The following is a 16,640-nucleotide window of genomic DNA, read 5'->3' on the forward strand; positions in this document are numbered from 1 at the left end:
ATTGATGGCAGGAAGAATAAATATACAGTTTATCCAAGGTAGTATCAAACCATTCAAGAAAATTTTGTGAAGAAGTAGGCCAGCAGAAGATTTCTGTTCTACCCATGGAATTTATTTTCTGATCCCTCAGGGAATCATCTAGTAAGACTGACTCTTAGAATCATTTTAAAGTACAAAATCTAAAATTTCAACACCCACTGTAGGGTACCTATTTTCTGTTTACCCCATAAATATTATTTGTAGTCATAAAGTAAAAAAATACACATACCTATGTGTATATATATTTTAACAAGCAAGGAGGGAGCTCTAGCCTTGAGTTAGATATTCTTGGATTATCTGTCAGTCCTAGAATATTGACACTGACCTTGAGACAGCCCCTTATAAGAGGAGTAGAAAACAGCAACAAGGGACAGAGCAAAATGAGGGTGTGGGTGTCCCAGGGAGGTTCTCGCCCAAAAGGCCGGTCCTGGAGAGTGAGGGTGAGTCAGATGGAGCCAACTCTTGCCTGGATATACAGCCTGGGTTGGAATTCCCTGGGTGGTCCAGGATCCTTGAGACTAAACTTTGAATAAGGCGTCCCTAGACTGGCGTGGTGATCCAGATCATCCAGGAGAAACGAGGAAGGTGCTTGCATTCTATTCCACTAATAGAGGAATCCCTACAAATAATTTTCTAATGTAGTAACAAATATACAAAACCAAGCACACAAATTTACAGATAAACAATGAATATGTGAAAAAGTTAAGCTTATTAATAGTTATAATAAGAGAAATGCAATTAAAAGCAACCTTGATTGCCATTTAAAACTTGGGAAATTTTCAAAGATTTAGAATGACCACTGAGACACAAATCCAAGCAGAGAGGGAAAGGGCTCAAGCCTTTCTGAACAGTCAGTTCTTCAGTCCCAGGCACCCTGAAGCATGGTCTGCAAGGATGCTGGCACATCTCCGTGGCCCCACAGACTCCTGGCCCTTTGGGGAGAGTCCCAGAGGCGAACCGGAAGGGGCCCAGACCCAGGACTCATGCCCTTGTTCAGAGCCATCTTGTTGCTGTGATTGTGTTCAGTTGAAGGCCACATGTCCTAGCTGGACTATGGAGCACTTAAAATAGATGAGCTGCAGCTAATAAAGTCAACATAAGTATGTTTTAAAAACAATGGTGGTCAAAAAAGGCAAAATAGATCAGATGCCTAAAGAACAATAAATACCATATTTATAAAGTTTATCGACTTGAAACCCAATATGTTGTTTATTGTTATAGTAGCATATAGTAGGACATAAATTCTAAATACACAGGAAACAAATGCAAAATTCAGGATAATAACTTCTGAGAAGGGAGAGGAAATACGATGTAAAACAGTACACACACTATGTAATATTTAATGTTTTCTATATTTAAAAAGTAAGCTCATATTATAAAATGTTAGGATTAGTTTAACTGAGTGGTCAGTATACAGATTTTCATTGTATTTATACTTTCTACTTTTCTGTATTCTTTGAAATATTGAAATACTTTATGACAGTATAAACCTAGTATAAAACAAAAATTATACCCTGTGGACATCTGGCATCTGTGAACAATGTGGACCTTGGAACACCAGTTTGCAAGCTTTGATTTTGAAAATCAATCCACAACTATTGATGAGTAATACATTGCCATTGGTAGCATCAGGAGTCACACTATCAATACTGTAAAATTATTAATATTCACTGATCCACTATGAGGATTCTGGAAATTTATTCTAAAGGAGTGATATAGAGGAGGAACAAAACTTATGTACATAAATTTAAAAATTATGAAATAAATAAAAATAAACTTTAATTATTTATGGCATCTTACATTTTGAAAACATTGGAAACAATTTTAAATATCTGTCAATAAAGGATGTTCAAGTAAATTATGGTATATTAACTGTATAGAATATCATAACACTTAAAAATCATTTTGAATACACTGTCAAAAATGAGAAATGCTTATGGGAGAATGTATGAAATGAAATAGAGAACTATTTATATGGAGATAATCACAGCTATTAAAGCACATGTATATTCAGCCAGACTGGAAAAGAATAGACAAAAATGAAAAGCTTATCAGTTGATGAGATTACGGTCCATTAAAACTTTTTTTAATGTTTAACTAGTTCTCCTCTTTAGAAAAAGTTGAGCTAGGTTGAAAAAATTTGTTTGAGAAGAATGTTGGAGTCACTTGGGTTGTTTTGTTTTTGAGATAACAGTACTAGAATACCTTTTGTCATGGCTTTTAGCTTATGCTTATTTTTTAAATTTTAGCCTTCAGAGATAGAAATGGAGTCTCAGATCCATCTGTATGGGCACACAGAAGAGATAACCAGTTTATTTGTCTGCAAACCATATAGTGTAATGATAAGTGTGAGCAGAGATGGAACCTGCATCATATGGGATTTAAACAGGTACAGAAGATTGCCAACTCTAAAATAGCTGTTTTTAATGTTTCAGTTCTTACTGTGAGAAACAGATGCATTTTTATTAATGTAAAATAATATCTTTACATTATCATAACTTTAAGCATGAAATACAGACTTTACCTTTGTAATCTTATTGAATTAATAGATCAGTTAGGAATAGAGTCAGGGATCCCTTATAAATAGTAGGTACATATACTGACCAAAAGAATTATATAAATAAAAGAATGTAATTTTATTTAATGTTCATATGCAAATTCATGTCTTTGGTCTTTCAGATTATGCTACGTACAAAGTCTGGCGGGACACAAAAGCCCAGTCACGGCCGTCTCTGCCAGCGAGACTACAGGTGACATTGCTACAGTGTGTGACTCAGGTGAGCTGGCCCCAGACCCAAAGCACAGAGCACTTGCACTAACGTGTGCTCAGCTAGCTTAAAGCATCATAGGTTACATCATTATAGGTTAAACCGTCACGTTACAGCCCTCTGGTCCCTGCCAGACCTGAATACTTAGGGAATAGCATGTATGTGTATTCAGTTCAGTTCAGTTGCTTAGTCGTGTCTGACTCTTGCGACCCCAAAGACAGCCCCATGCAAGGCTTCCCTGTCCATCACCAACTCCCGGAACCTACTCAAAGTTATGTACATCGAGTCGGTGATGCCATCCAACCATCTCATCCTCTGTCGTATGAGTATTAAAATGCAATAAAGAAGATTGAGTCCATCAATTTAGGCTTGTGCTGTGCTTAGTTGCTCAGTCGTGTCCGACTCTTTGCGACCCCATGGACTGTAGGCTGCCAGGCTTCTCTATGGGGATTCTCCAGGTGAGAATAATGGAGTGGGTTGCCATACCCTCCTCCAGGGCATCAGCAGAGGATCAGCTTTGTATTATATGTGTCTTCTAGTTCCTGCAAGACCGTATTACAGAATAACAATGGAGGTATAATGTGCCCCAGATTTACATGAGAAAGATAGATCTCCTAATCAAAGGTCTGGCTTTTAGTTTTATTTTCATGTATATGTATTAAAAAACTTGATGCATCCAGTAGGTAGGAACAGTTGGCAAGCTCATAAGTTTTCTGTTTGCATTTCCACTAATTGAAAGGATTCTTCAAAAAACTGTTTCTTTTTGTCCACTCGGAACAGGTATCTTTGACACATCTGCAGTGGGTGGTCTTTTATCCTTTGCTTGCATTTTTTATATTGTTTTTTCCTGACACCAAATGTGTGGTCTTTCCAGACACTAAACTCTTCTCCAGTTCTGTGACACCAAATGGGTGTCCAACAGTGCAATTCATTTCTGACACTAACTAGTTGAAGTTGGCAAACTTGGGAGTCTCAAGGCCCCCACCAGTTTCAATAATTCTCTCCGACAACTCACAAAACTCAATGAAACACTGTACTTACTACTGTAGTTCATTACAAAGTGAACAGCCACAAGGAAAGGTCCAGAGGTCTGTTCCTGTGGCGTCAGAAGGCACCACCCTCCTGGCCCATGACTGTGCTCATCAGTCTCCTCCCCTGTTTAGGGGTTTTTCTGAGGTTCCGTTATGTACACCTGGTATATTCAATCATTGGTCATTAGGAACTGACCTTTGCCTGTAGCCCCTCTCCCCTCCCCAGAGGTGGGAGGTGCTGTAAGGGCAGTTTCTCTGCTGGCCAGCCCCCACTTGAAGCTGTCTAGGACCTCCCCAGGAGTCATCTCCCTAACATACAAAAGACAGTAAATTAACAAGAGTTTAGGAGCTCTATGCCAGGGTCGTGGGTCAAAGTTCAAATATATATATATATTTTTTTTACCTTACCACAGATATCTCTCGGAATTTTGTCAATTTTACAAAACACTCATCATTCTTATATTCAAGAAAAGTAATGTCTTCAGTCATGCTTCAAGATTTCAGATGTGAAGTATTAATATTTGCCAGGCTTTAGCGCCCAGTCATAAAGTAATGAATGTCATGAACACATTCTTATTCCCCAGTCAGCATAACTAAAGGGAAAGATCTTAAACAGTTGACTTTGGTAATAAAAGTGTGCACAGATGGTTGATGACTTTGCTAACTGTTCTTCCTTATTTGTACATTGGAGGCTTTTAGTGTGTCACACACATCAAGAGGGAATCTTGGGGGGGGAGATAGTGATGACTTATCTAGAGTTCCCTACTTTCTTGTTTTGGCAACATTTGGAAGTTAGAACTGACCCTGAGGGAGCTGAATTTTGTAAAGTTAATTACCTTCCTGCTCCCAGTAGTGATTTATATCTGTGATATTATATCAGCTAGTCATGTGGGAACAAGAAACCAAATTACTTTTGCTTATATTTACCAGATCACTAGTAGGGTATTTCAAGTGTCCGTAGGCAGTACACACAGTATAATAGAGTAATGGGCAGAACTTTCTTCCCACTTTGAACAAAAAGGCCTTCTCAACTTGTTTGAGGCCTCTCAATACATATACAAGAGGAGTCATAAAGAGCATTTGGTAGAGAGCATGATAAAAGTAATGACTTTTTAAAAGAGGACAAATTCATGTTTAGTGACCTGGACTACATTTCATTCTCCTATTCTTATACTCTAGGAAGGGAAGAAAGGTAACCAGATTTAACCTATCAAAAAATCCTGACTTTAGTGAGAACCATCCAAGTAACTTTAAAATCAAAATTTAAGATAAATATATATGTATATGTATGTATACAAAATATAATATGTATATGTGTATATATACACATATATAATCTCAAATTTTTCTGTATTGCAGCTAAAGACACACTGGCAAACTCATTCTTTCCTTATCCTGATTTTCCAGGGCTTATTATGGGATGTGGTTTTTATAGTGATAAGATATAAAATTTATTAAACTATGTAAATATTATAGTAGATGGTTTCTATACTTTAAAAAATCATCCTGCCACTATATCAAAAATACATGCATTTCAACTAAAGTTCATAGCCTTTTCCTGTTGCCAGTGGTACTATAAAGTTAATATAATATTGTAAAATTCAGAGTAGCGGGTAGTTCTCCTACCCCCTCAGTTACTTGACTGAGCATAACATTTTCAAGATTTATCCATGTTGTTGTCAGAACTTCATTACTTTTTATGGCTGAATAAAAATGAATTCCATTGTCTAGATATACCACATTTTGTTTATCCATTCACCTCTTGATGAACATCTGGGTTGTTCCCACCTTTTGGCTGTTGTGAATAATACTGCAACATACTAGGCATTTTGGTTTGTGGTATTTGATGGTCTTTAGCATTTCTGTAGGTGAAGAAGTATTTCTAATACTCATTTCTTTGCTATGAAATCTTTTCACTGCCTTAATAAAGGGGAGAAATAAATTCTCTACTTTAATGTTAGTTCTAATGGAGAGATAAAGTGTGGTAACACATACTATGTCATCCCAACTTTATCATGCCTCTTAACCCTTCTCTTTATCATTTCTCCAGAAAGGCTGGACACATCACCATAGGCTCCAGACCACCAGCCCCAGTTTATTGAGGATGGCTAGCAATTACTGCCTCCTCCATCTCCTGGAAAACTACAGAAAATTGATTACTCCTGGTCTTTGAAAAGAAAAATTCATTTAATAAGACATTGATTTATAAGATTCACTCTTGGACATTCTGAAGAATTAGCTTTCTTTTTAAGAATTAGTTTTTAACTCAACTTTTACTGTAACTTATTTTTTCTTCAGAAGTCCCATAACTCACTTCTTTTTTTTTTTCATTATGAATAATAATACTTTTATTTTCATTTTAAAACTGATATATGGAACCTTCATCAGAAGACTTAACTGCAGAGATAATATAACACCACCAAAAAAAAAAAATCACTGCACTGGTTTTCCAAATGTAGTAAAGATTTTATCAACTCAACAGCTTCACTTAAGCATTAAATGAACATAACATATTTCACTGACAAGTTAGAATTCACTTATGAAAGGGGAGATGACACTCACGGAGGTCTACTCTTCTAATCTAAGGCGTGAGAGATTTATTTCAAAGTTATACAAATAAGCAACAAAGAAATGAAATTTCTAGAAGCAGTAGTGGTATCAAATTAGCAAAAACAAAATGAATAGAATGTTAAAATTTTAGACAGGAAACCTACATATAAAAAAATTCTATTTCTAAAATTGGGAAATAAGGCTATAGGTCCTACATGACTACATAAAAAGTGACTAGACATGCAGATGTCCTAAAGAAGGACCTGCAGGAAGTGAATAGGAGACTATATTTCTTTTTGGTGAAAGTGAAAGTGAAGTCACTCAGTCGTATCCGACTCTTTGCGACCCCATGGACTGTAGCCTACCAGGCTCCTCCATCCATGGGATTCTCCAGGCAGGAATACTGGAGTGGGTTGCCATTTCCTTCTCCACATAACTCACTTCTTAAAGATATTGTAGTTTCACAGAATATTTTCTTCTCCTTTTGGAGTTTATTTAGCTTTATAGGTACTTTCAGAATTAGATCTGGCAGTTTAGCATATATGCTAAGATATTATGACTACAGAGAAATTCATGGTTAATTTACATTGTTGCTCTACCTTGTAGGTTAATTTTTTATTTTCATTTTTCTCACTAGTCATCATCTCTAGATAAATAGGCCAACTCTGTGTGCCTTATGTAGTAATTTCACTTACACACTCCAGTCATGAGTTGCCTATGAACTTCATCAAACAGACAAGCGAGGCCCTCAGGGATTCCCCTCTGGGGCCCAATGTAGGGGGCTCTGCAACACCCACACCCTGGTGACCTGTGGGGTTTTGTGGTGTTTTAGCTGGTGGAGGCAGTGACCTCAGACTCTGGACAGTGAATGGGGACCTCGTTGGACACGTCCACTGCAGAGAGATCATTTGTTCCGTGGCTTTCTCTAACCAGCCTGAGGGAATATCTATCAATGTGATTGCTGGGGGATTAGAAAATGGAATTGTAAGGTAAGAGGAGTTTGATTTCTTTGTGTCCTTTTGCTCATAAGGACATAGCAGTTTCAAAAAAATATTTTTTACTATCTAAACATAATAATATTTAATATTTAGGTATTTAAAATCACCTTAGGATATAGGTTCTTCTGGTGTTTCCGTTTTATTTCTAAATAGTAATTTGTACATTTTTGAAATTTTATACTGTTTAACTATAAATGGTTCAGTTCAGTTCAGTCGCTCAGTCGTGTCTGACTCTTTGCAACCCCATGGACTACAGCACGCCAGGCTTCCCTGGTCCATCACCAACTCTTGGAGCTTACTCAGACTCATGTCCGTCGAGTCGGTATTGCCATCCAACCGTCTCATGCACTGTCATCCCCTTCTCCTCCCACCTTCAGTCTTTCCCAGCATCAGGGTCTTTTCCAAAGTGTCAGTTCTTTGCATCAGGTGGCCAAAGTATTGGAGCTTCAGCTTCAGCATCAGTCCTTCCAGTGACTATTCAGGACTGATTTCCTTTATGACTGACTGGCTTGATCTCCTTGCAGTCCAAGGGACTCTCAAGAGTCTTCTCCAATATCACAGTTCAAAAGCATCAGTTCTTCAGTGCTCAGCTTTCTTTATGGTCCAACTCTGATATGCATACATGACTACTGGAAAACCATAGCTTTGACAAGATGTACCTTTGTTGGCAAAGTAACATCTTTGCTTTTTAATACGCTGTCTGGGTTTGTCATAGCCTTTCTTCCAAGGAGCAAGCATCCTTCAATTTCATGGCTGCAGTCACCATCTGCAGTGATTTTTGGAGCCCAAGAAAATAAAGTCTGACACTGTTCCATTGTTTGCTCATCTATTTGCCATGAAGTGACAGGACTGAATGCCATGATCTTCATTTTTTAATTGTTGAGATTAACAATATGAAAATACACAAAGTATTCTTAATTCCATACCCACCTGAGCAAACTGCCTAGAATTAACCACATTAATCGTTTATTGTGTTTCCTTACCAGATGATTTTTAACAAATAAACATGTCAGTTAAATTTTTAGTAAAGGAAACTTGAGTTTGTGTAATTAGATGATGACTTTTTTTCTTCCTCTAGGTTATGGAGTACTTGGGACTTAAAGCCTGTGCGGGAAATTACGTTTCCTAAATCAAATAAGCCTATTGTAAGGTAAAACCTCCCCCACCTTTCCCTGTTTCACGCTATACTCTGTGACTGTTTTTGTTGGAGAGATAGTAAAGCACATAGAAGTAAAGAGGAACGTGAGGAGGATCATTATAAACAACTGGCCATTTATCGAACACCAGGATGTATGGGACCCCATGGCAAAAGGAGGCAAAGCGTTTGTGTTCATGGAGCTTAAAATCTGGGTCAGGAGCTCAGAGCCTCACAGAAGGGCATGCTGGGATCATGCCTGGGAAGGCCTCTTGAACTGTGGAAGTTATATATTTTTTCCTTTCATTATTGAAAATACCATGATGGTGACTGATAGCTACAAGAGTGTGCTAGACAAGACTGATAAACAACCTGTTACATCTCTGCTCCATTAACAAATATGACTTTAAAAACTCAATTGGAGTAAGTGATTCAAATTTTACTACATTAAAATAAATATTTTTAGTCCATTAAATGTAAAGTGTAATGAAATGAAATTATATATTAATAACACATTTTTTATCTTTTCCTTTTTCAGGGAAATAAAATACCTCCATAAAATAATCCTCATTTATTTCTAAATAGAGAAAATATAGTACTGTTACATTTTTTGAAGTTTCCTATACCCATGTATTTGTTAAGTAATAACCCTAAATAGGAAAGGAAAAGAAAACATGCAAAGAGGGATCAGAGTGCGCCAATCTTTTGATCTTGGTTTTAGTCTGTATCACCTGGTTAGAATGAGCATCACAAACTTGGCAGCAGAACCATTAAACTATATTATTACAGTCAAAACCACCTGAAGGTGGTCGTTTTATCTGTCTTTCTGCTCCAGTAAAGGCTCTTAACTTCTTACACCAATTTCCACATGATCACCAATATGCTGATACAATTTTCAGAGACACAACGTAGAAATGGGACTTTTTTTTTTTTAACAGCCTTACATTTTCCTGTGATGGCCACCATTTGTACACAGCGAACAGCGATGGGACTGTGATCGCCTGGTGTCGGAAGGACCAGCAGCGCTTGAAACATCCAATGTTCTATTCCTTCCTCAGCAGCTACGCAGCCGGATGAGTGAGAACTCTGCACTCTCCACAGCACTTTAACTCCAGGCTACATTTACTGACTTCGCCAGTTTCAGGAGGTCAAACCTGAAGACAGGGATGACCAAACAAATCCAAGTAATGATACAGTCTATCCATCTCCACAAAATTCTGCTGCCTCACAAGGTCCTGAAAGGAAAGTTTTGTTCTAATTTAGTGATGATCTGGAGAGTTGTATCAAGGTTGAAGTCTGGCACAGTAAATTAAAATCATATCCTAGAAGTTTTTTTTCCCATAGAGGAGTCTAAAGAAAAACTTAACACCTGTTTCTGTTTTCTGTTATTTTCTATTATTCCCCAAAAAAATCCCAGTAGAATTTAAATTAGTTAGCTAATTGTTTACATAAAATTTGCTCTAAAAGATTATATTTTTTAAAGTTTTCTGCCAAGATAACACACACACCCGCCCCTCCCCCAAAAAAAGGAAGGATAAGGAGAGAGAATTCAGGACTTGATTATTGCTTTCTTTGAGCAGTAAGGAGTTCAGTAGGTGCCTCTGCACCAAACAGTTTTTGGAATATCTGAATATTTGAATCTGAGTGTTAGGCAGTTTTTGCCTGTTGCCTTCTTAGCTCAAAGGAGAACCAGAATTTGTTTGACAGCCACAAACAACAACATAGGTATCTTTGATTTTCAGATACATTCTGTTTGTTCATAAAAATCGTACTTAAAATGCGCAACACTAGGTAATGAATATCCTTAGTTGAGGCACTAAGATTTAATAAAATGATAATTCTTTTTAATATCTGGCATTACAGAGCATTAAATGCTTAACAGTTTGCAACAGAAAGCCTCCACTACAAAAGAAGTTTGCACCGGTATTAGCAATGCAATCCAGATAAGGTTTTTAATCTAATATGCTGGAGAGTTTTCTTCCCCAAAACAGAATTACAAAGAAAAGGAGATAGCTTCCTTTGTTTTAAGTAGGAGACAGAATCATTCTTTCAGAAAGCAGTTCCCACTGTTTCTGTTAACCTATTCTAGGAACAGTAGAAAAATCTGTGTATGCCACAGCAAACTTACACATGATAAAGACAGAATTCCTGAAAACCCTGAAATAGTCTATTTCTATCAGGATAGTACTTGGGGTGCTGCTTTATTGGCTTTGAAAACACTGTAAAATAAGCTCAGTAATGTTACCATGAGATAAAAAAATATATTCCTGGCTAAGAATAACTTGCGTGTTTGTTATGGAAATTTAATTCATATAGTGTTTACAGAAGTACTTTTGTAACTTCCAGACTTTCTAAAACATTCTGCTTAAAAACTGTATAATATACAATTCCAAAGTCTCTGCTCTCAAGATAAACACAAGAGGAAGCAAGTGGCCACGTGTGCTGGTAACCTTCCATTGCATTCATAGGTAAGAACACTCCACGGCTACATTCAGATCATGGTTTGCACAGACCAGCTATTAATTCTGAGGTCCAATTAGGTGCAGAGATGAAATTACTCCTATTCACGTTGAAGTGATTTGCTTTGTTTAAAAATAAAAATGCAGCTATTGTCTAGCGTTCATTTTTCTACTGAGAACTTTAAATTAGTTCCTTATTAGAGCAGGTTGCTACTCAGTCTTCTTGTTTTTTTAAGCTGAATTTCATCATTTATCTGAAGAGAAAATATGCAAAATAACTGGTCTTGTTAAGAGTGCAATATTATATTTTTATGTAAAAATAAAAAATTGGGGGATTATTTATTCAGCATGAACTTAATATGTATATGTTTGAAACACATCATAATGTGCATGCATGCTGTAGCAAATATTTCTGTAAATTATCACAAGCTCTGTTACCTTTGTATACACTGCCACTTCAAATTGGGAATAAATTTCATAAAAATAGATTTAAGGACCTGTTCTTAATACAATTTAAATATTATGACTACATCTCAAATTGGTGGCTTTTTTTGGTAACTCATATAGTTTCTCTTTAGCCCCCCCTATAAATTTATGTCACTGGAAAGGATAACTTTCATTTCTGAATTGTGGTCTTTGTGAGAAATTTTATGTTTTAACCTTTAAGTGGAGTTTAGACAAAAATCCTAAGGTAAACCATTCATTTTTTTAAAAAAAAGAATATCTGCCCCTCCCATCGTCCTCCCCCACCAATAGCACATCTGGGTTGGGCCCCTACTGTGTACCAGGGGCCACACTAAGTGCTGAGGTACAGTGCTTCCCTGCACTCCTAGAGAAAATGCTGTCAGTAACACAATGTGAGTTGTTACAAAACATGGTCAGTGCTGTGAAAGAGGAGCAGACGGTCCTCTGAGAGAATATAACTGAAGAATTCAGTCTAGACCAAGGGGATCCAGAAAAGTCAAATTGTCGTTGACAGTGAACGGATGAAGAGAACCCCGACAGGTGGAGATGGACTCGGATGTGTTCCATGCCATCCGTCTGCCAAGGACTGAGAACCATCAGCGGGCAGATGTCCAGTGAAGGAAACGCCTCGGCTTCTCTGGAGGGCTCTGCAAAACAGGGGCTGAGTCCATCCGCCCAGTCGCACTCCAGGAGCACAGAAGTACTCTTTCTTTCTGCTTTGCATCTGCGGTGTCTGAAGGATTCTCAAGCCAAGAGCACACCTGCTTCTCAGTGTCTGTTCCTAAAAGAACTCAGGAGCAGCATGTGTCAGTGTGATCCGGCCCAGCTGGACATCCTCGCTTTACCTGCAAGCCTGAGATGGACTCTTCCGCTCCGCAGCGCACAGTGCAAGCCCACGTATAGGTGAGGGGGAGGGTGGGGCAGTGGGGAAGCTCTTCCCAGCCCCTCAGACAGGATCGGGCACGTTCAGGGTGGTATGGCCATAGACTTCCTAGCCCCTCCGATCTGTTCCTCACCAGTCTAGATGACCTGTTAATGTCTTGAGTCAAAGACAGAAGAGCTGCAGGGGTTCCCATTCCAGAGGGTGCCATAGGGCGATCCTAAGCCTACCCGCATCTACAGACACCCTGACTCCCCAGCTCCACACTGAACAGTTCCCTCTGAAAGAAACCCAAGAGCTTGCGAAGCAAGTCTTGAGAAGCTGGTGAGCAAAACTCAAATCAGAACGGATAGGAGAGGCTGAGACACACTCTCACCACAAACCCCACTCCCAGCCCTGCAGCCCACGGTCAGGGTGGGGGACCAACAGTTCCCAGATGCTCCCTGAGGAGGGGAGGATTTGAACCCCACATCGGTATCCAAGCTTTTAAGATCTGTACCTGAGAGATGCACCCCCAACCAAAACATCTAGCTTTAAAAGCCGTAGTCCATAAGACTAGGCCCATAACACCCATGAGCCTATAGCATCTGAGAAACAGGTCTCCGGGGGCTCTCCCAGACCCACCAGGCTAGCACCCGAGGTCCCGGCACGGAGGCCTCAGACTGAAAGGTGCCAAGTCTGTCTGGGTAAGAGGCCTGTTGCGTATCTCGAAAGCCTGAGGGGCAGTCATTTAACACATTTCTAGAGGCCACAGAAATACTACCCAAAGACAGCCGAGACTGGCAGGCACCATCATTGTGCTCAGCCGCTCTCCTCCCAGGATCTCCCAGGAGGGCACAGGTCTGGGGCCCCAGATTTTGTGGCTGCCTCCCAGAGGGATGCCCCTTCAATCCCCTAGCTCTGGTAGCCAACCAGGCTTACTTTCCCAAGCTCCACGACTGTAACAAACAGAGAAACAGTTCTTAACCAGCCACCACCCAGGGAACGGTACAGAAGCAGCAGACAAGCTCCCTTCTTTCCAGGAAAGAGGCCTGTGAGCTTTTCTTCACAGCTATGGGGCAGGAGAGGGGGTGCTGCTTAAGCACACATCCTGAGGTCACTGCAGGCACTGGGGAGGCCGGTGGGTATCACATTCATGCTGGCCCTCTGTCCTGCCCAGATCTCCAGCGTCTCAGAGAAAGGCATTTTTGATGTCTCTAGCATTGCCACCCAGAGGCCACATCCCTTGAAAGCCTGGCTGTAGTGGGCAGCTGTGCTTGTGTTCACAGCTTCAATGGGACAGTAGCAAAGAAGCACTTCTTAACTACATCCTAGGGCTTCCTGCACCTCTCCCAGTCTTCCCCAGAAAGAGGGCTACTTGTGTGCCTTAAAAGCCACTGCCTGGGGGTCCAGCCTCCAATCAGCCTTTAGAAAAACGAAAACCTTTAGTCTCGAAGGCCTTCACTCAACTCCCATGGAGCAAACTCAAGCAGTTACTGCTGAGATCAGTAACTTGTAGGACTCCGTTCCTCCTTAAGGGAAATACACAATTTGATGGAAACTTTTTGAGCTGTTCTAAGAGCTGCAACAGCGCAGAAGCAGCCGAAAGGAGCTACCCCACGTCCAAGGTCAGGGGCAGCCTGGAGGAACTACCCCGCGTCCAAGATCAGGGGCGGTGGCCAAGAGTGCCAGGCTGCGATGGTGCAGGAGTGGTTGAGAGGAGCTATCCCCCACCCAAGGCCAGGGGCAGCGGCTGAGAGGAGCAACCCCATGTCCAAGGAGCGGTGGCTGCGTGGGCGCAGGAGGGGCAAAGGAGCTACCCCACGTTCAAGGTCAGGAGGGGCGGCGGTGAGGAGATACCCCTTGTCCAAGGTAAGGAGCAGTGGCTGTGCTTTGCTGGAGCAGTCGTGAAGAGATACCCCACATCCAAGGTAAGAGAAACCCGAGTAAGATGGTAGGTGTTGTGAGAGGGCATCAGAGGGCAGACACACTGAAACCATAATCACAGAAAACTAGTCAATCTAACCATGCGGACCACAGCCTTGTCTAACTCAATGAAACTAAGCCATGTCCTGTGGGGCCACCCAAGACGGGCTGGTCATGGTGGAGAGGTCTGACAGAATGTGGTCCACTGGAGAACGGAATGGCAAACCACTTCAGTATTCTTGCCTTGAAAACCCCATGAACAGTATGAAAAGGCAGAATGATAGGATACTGAAAGAGGAACTCCCCAGGTCAGTAGGTGCCTAATATGTTACTGGAGATCAGTGGAGAAATAACTCCAGAAAGAATGAAGGGATGGAGCCAAAGCAAAAACAATACCTAGTTGTGGATGTGACTGGTGATAGAAGCAAGATCCGATGCTGTAAAGAGCAATATTGCATAGAAACCTGGAATGTCAGGTCCATGAATCAAGGCAAATTGGAAGTGGTCAAACAGGAGATGGCAAGAGTGAACGTCAACATTCTAGGAATCAGCAAACTAAAATGGACTGGAATGGGTGAATTTAACTCAGATGAACATTATATCTACTACTGCAGGCAGGAATCCCTTAGGAGAAATGGAGTAGCCATCATGATCAACAAAAGAGTCCAAAATGCAGTACTTGGATGCAATCTCAAAAACGACAGAATGATCTCTCTTTGTTTCCAAGGCAAACCATTCAATATCATAGTAATCCAAGTCTATGCCCCAACCAGTAATGCTGAAGAAGCTAAAGTTGAACACTTCTATGAAGACCTACAAGACCTTTTAGAACTAACACCCAAAAAAGATGTCCTTTTCATTATAGGGGACTAGAATGCAAAAGTAGGAAGTCAAGAAACACCTGGAGTAACAGGCAAATTGGGCCTTGGAGTACAGAATGAAGCAGGGCAAAGGCTAATACAGTTTTGCCAAGAGAACACACTGGTCATAGCAAACACCCTCTTCCAACAACACAAGAGAAGACTCTACACATTGACATCACCAGATCGTCAACACCGAAATCAGATTGATTATATTCTCTGCAGCCAAAGATGGAGAAGCTCTATACAGTCAGCAAAAACAAGACTGGGAGCTGACTGTGGCTCAGATCATGAACCCCTTATTGCCAAATTCAGACTTAAACTGAAGAAAGTAGGGAAAACCACTAGACCATTCAGGTATGACCCAAATCAAATCCCTTATGATTATACAGTAGAAGTGAGAAATAGATTTAAGGGCCTAGATCTGATAGATAGAGTGCCTGATGAACTATGGATGGAGGTTCGTGACAATGTACAGGAGACAGGGATCAAGACCATCCCCATGGACAAGAAATGCAAAAAAGCAAAATGGCTGTCTGGGGAGGCCTTACAAATAGCTGTGAAAAGAAGAGAAGCGAAAAGCAAAGGAGAAAAGGAAAGATATATGCATCTGAATGCAGAGTTCCAAAGAATAGTAAGAAGAGATAAGAAAGCCTTTCTCAGTGATCAGTACAAAGAAATAGAGGAAAAAAACAGAATGGGAAAGACTAGCGATCTCTTCAAGAAAATTAGAGATACAGAGGGAACATTTCATGCAAAGATGGGCTCAATAAAGGACAGATATGGTATGGACCTAACAGAAGCAGAAGATATTAAGAAGAGGTAGCAAGAATACACAGAAGAACTGTACAAAAAAGAGCTTCATGACCAAGATAATCACGATGGTGTGATCACTCACCTAGAGCCAGACATCTTGGAATGTGAAGTCAAGTGGGCCTTAGAAAGCATCACTACAAACAAAGCTAGTGGAGGTGATGGAATTCCAGTTGAGCTATTTCAAATCCTGAAAAATGATGCTGTGAAAGTGCTGCACTCGATATGCCAGCAAATTTGGAAAACTCAGCAGTGGCCACAGGACTGGAAAAGGTCAGTTTTCATTCCAATCCCAAACAAAGGCAATGCCAAAGAATGCCCAAACTACTGCACAATTGCATTCATCTCACACCCTAGTAAAGTAATGCTCAAAATTCTCCAAGCCAGGCTTCAGCAACACATGAACCGTGAACTTTCAGATGTTCAAGCTGGTTTTAGAAAAGGCAGAGGAACCAGAGATTAAATTGCCAACATCTGCTCAATCATCGAAAAAGCAAGAGAGTTCCAGAAAAACATCTATTTCTGCTTTATCGACTATGCCAAAGCCTTTGACTGTGTAGATCACAATAAACTGTGGAAAATTCTGAAAGAGATGCGAATACCAGACCACCTGACCTGCATCTTGAGAAACCTATATGCAGGTCAGGAAGCAACAGTTAGAGCTGGATATGGCACAACAGATTGGTTCCAAATAGGAAAAGGAGTACATCAAGGCTGTCTATTGTCACCCTGCTTAT

At 40.2% G+C, this 16,640-nt stretch overlaps 1 protein-coding gene across 5 annotated transcripts in view; it reads left to right on the forward strand.

The window, feature by feature from the left end:
- The window catches only part of LYST (lysosomal trafficking regulator), a 165,134-nt gene extending 153,666 nt beyond the window's left edge, over positions 1 to 11,468 (forward strand). For all 5 annotated transcript variants that reach the window (XM_018042448.1, XM_018042451.1, XM_018042450.1 and 2 more), the window contains 5 exons: positions 2,289 to 2,428; positions 2,719 to 2,816; positions 7,221 to 7,377; positions 8,465 to 8,536; positions 9,460 to 11,468. In XM_018042448.1, coding sequence (XP_017897937.1) covers positions 2,289 to 2,428; positions 2,719 to 2,816; positions 7,221 to 7,377; positions 8,465 to 8,536; positions 9,460 to 9,598 — 606 coding nt within the window. In that variant the 3' untranslated portion in view covers positions 9,599 to 11,468. The remainder of the gene's footprint in view (positions 1 to 2,288; positions 2,429 to 2,718; positions 2,817 to 7,220; positions 7,378 to 8,464; positions 8,537 to 9,459) is intronic.

This window comes from Capra hircus, chromosome 28, assembly GCF_001704415.2.
Source record: "Capra hircus breed San Clemente chromosome 28, ASM170441v1, whole genome shotgun sequence".
Lineage (NCBI taxonomy): Eukaryota > Metazoa > Chordata > Mammalia > Artiodactyla > Bovidae > Capra > Capra hircus.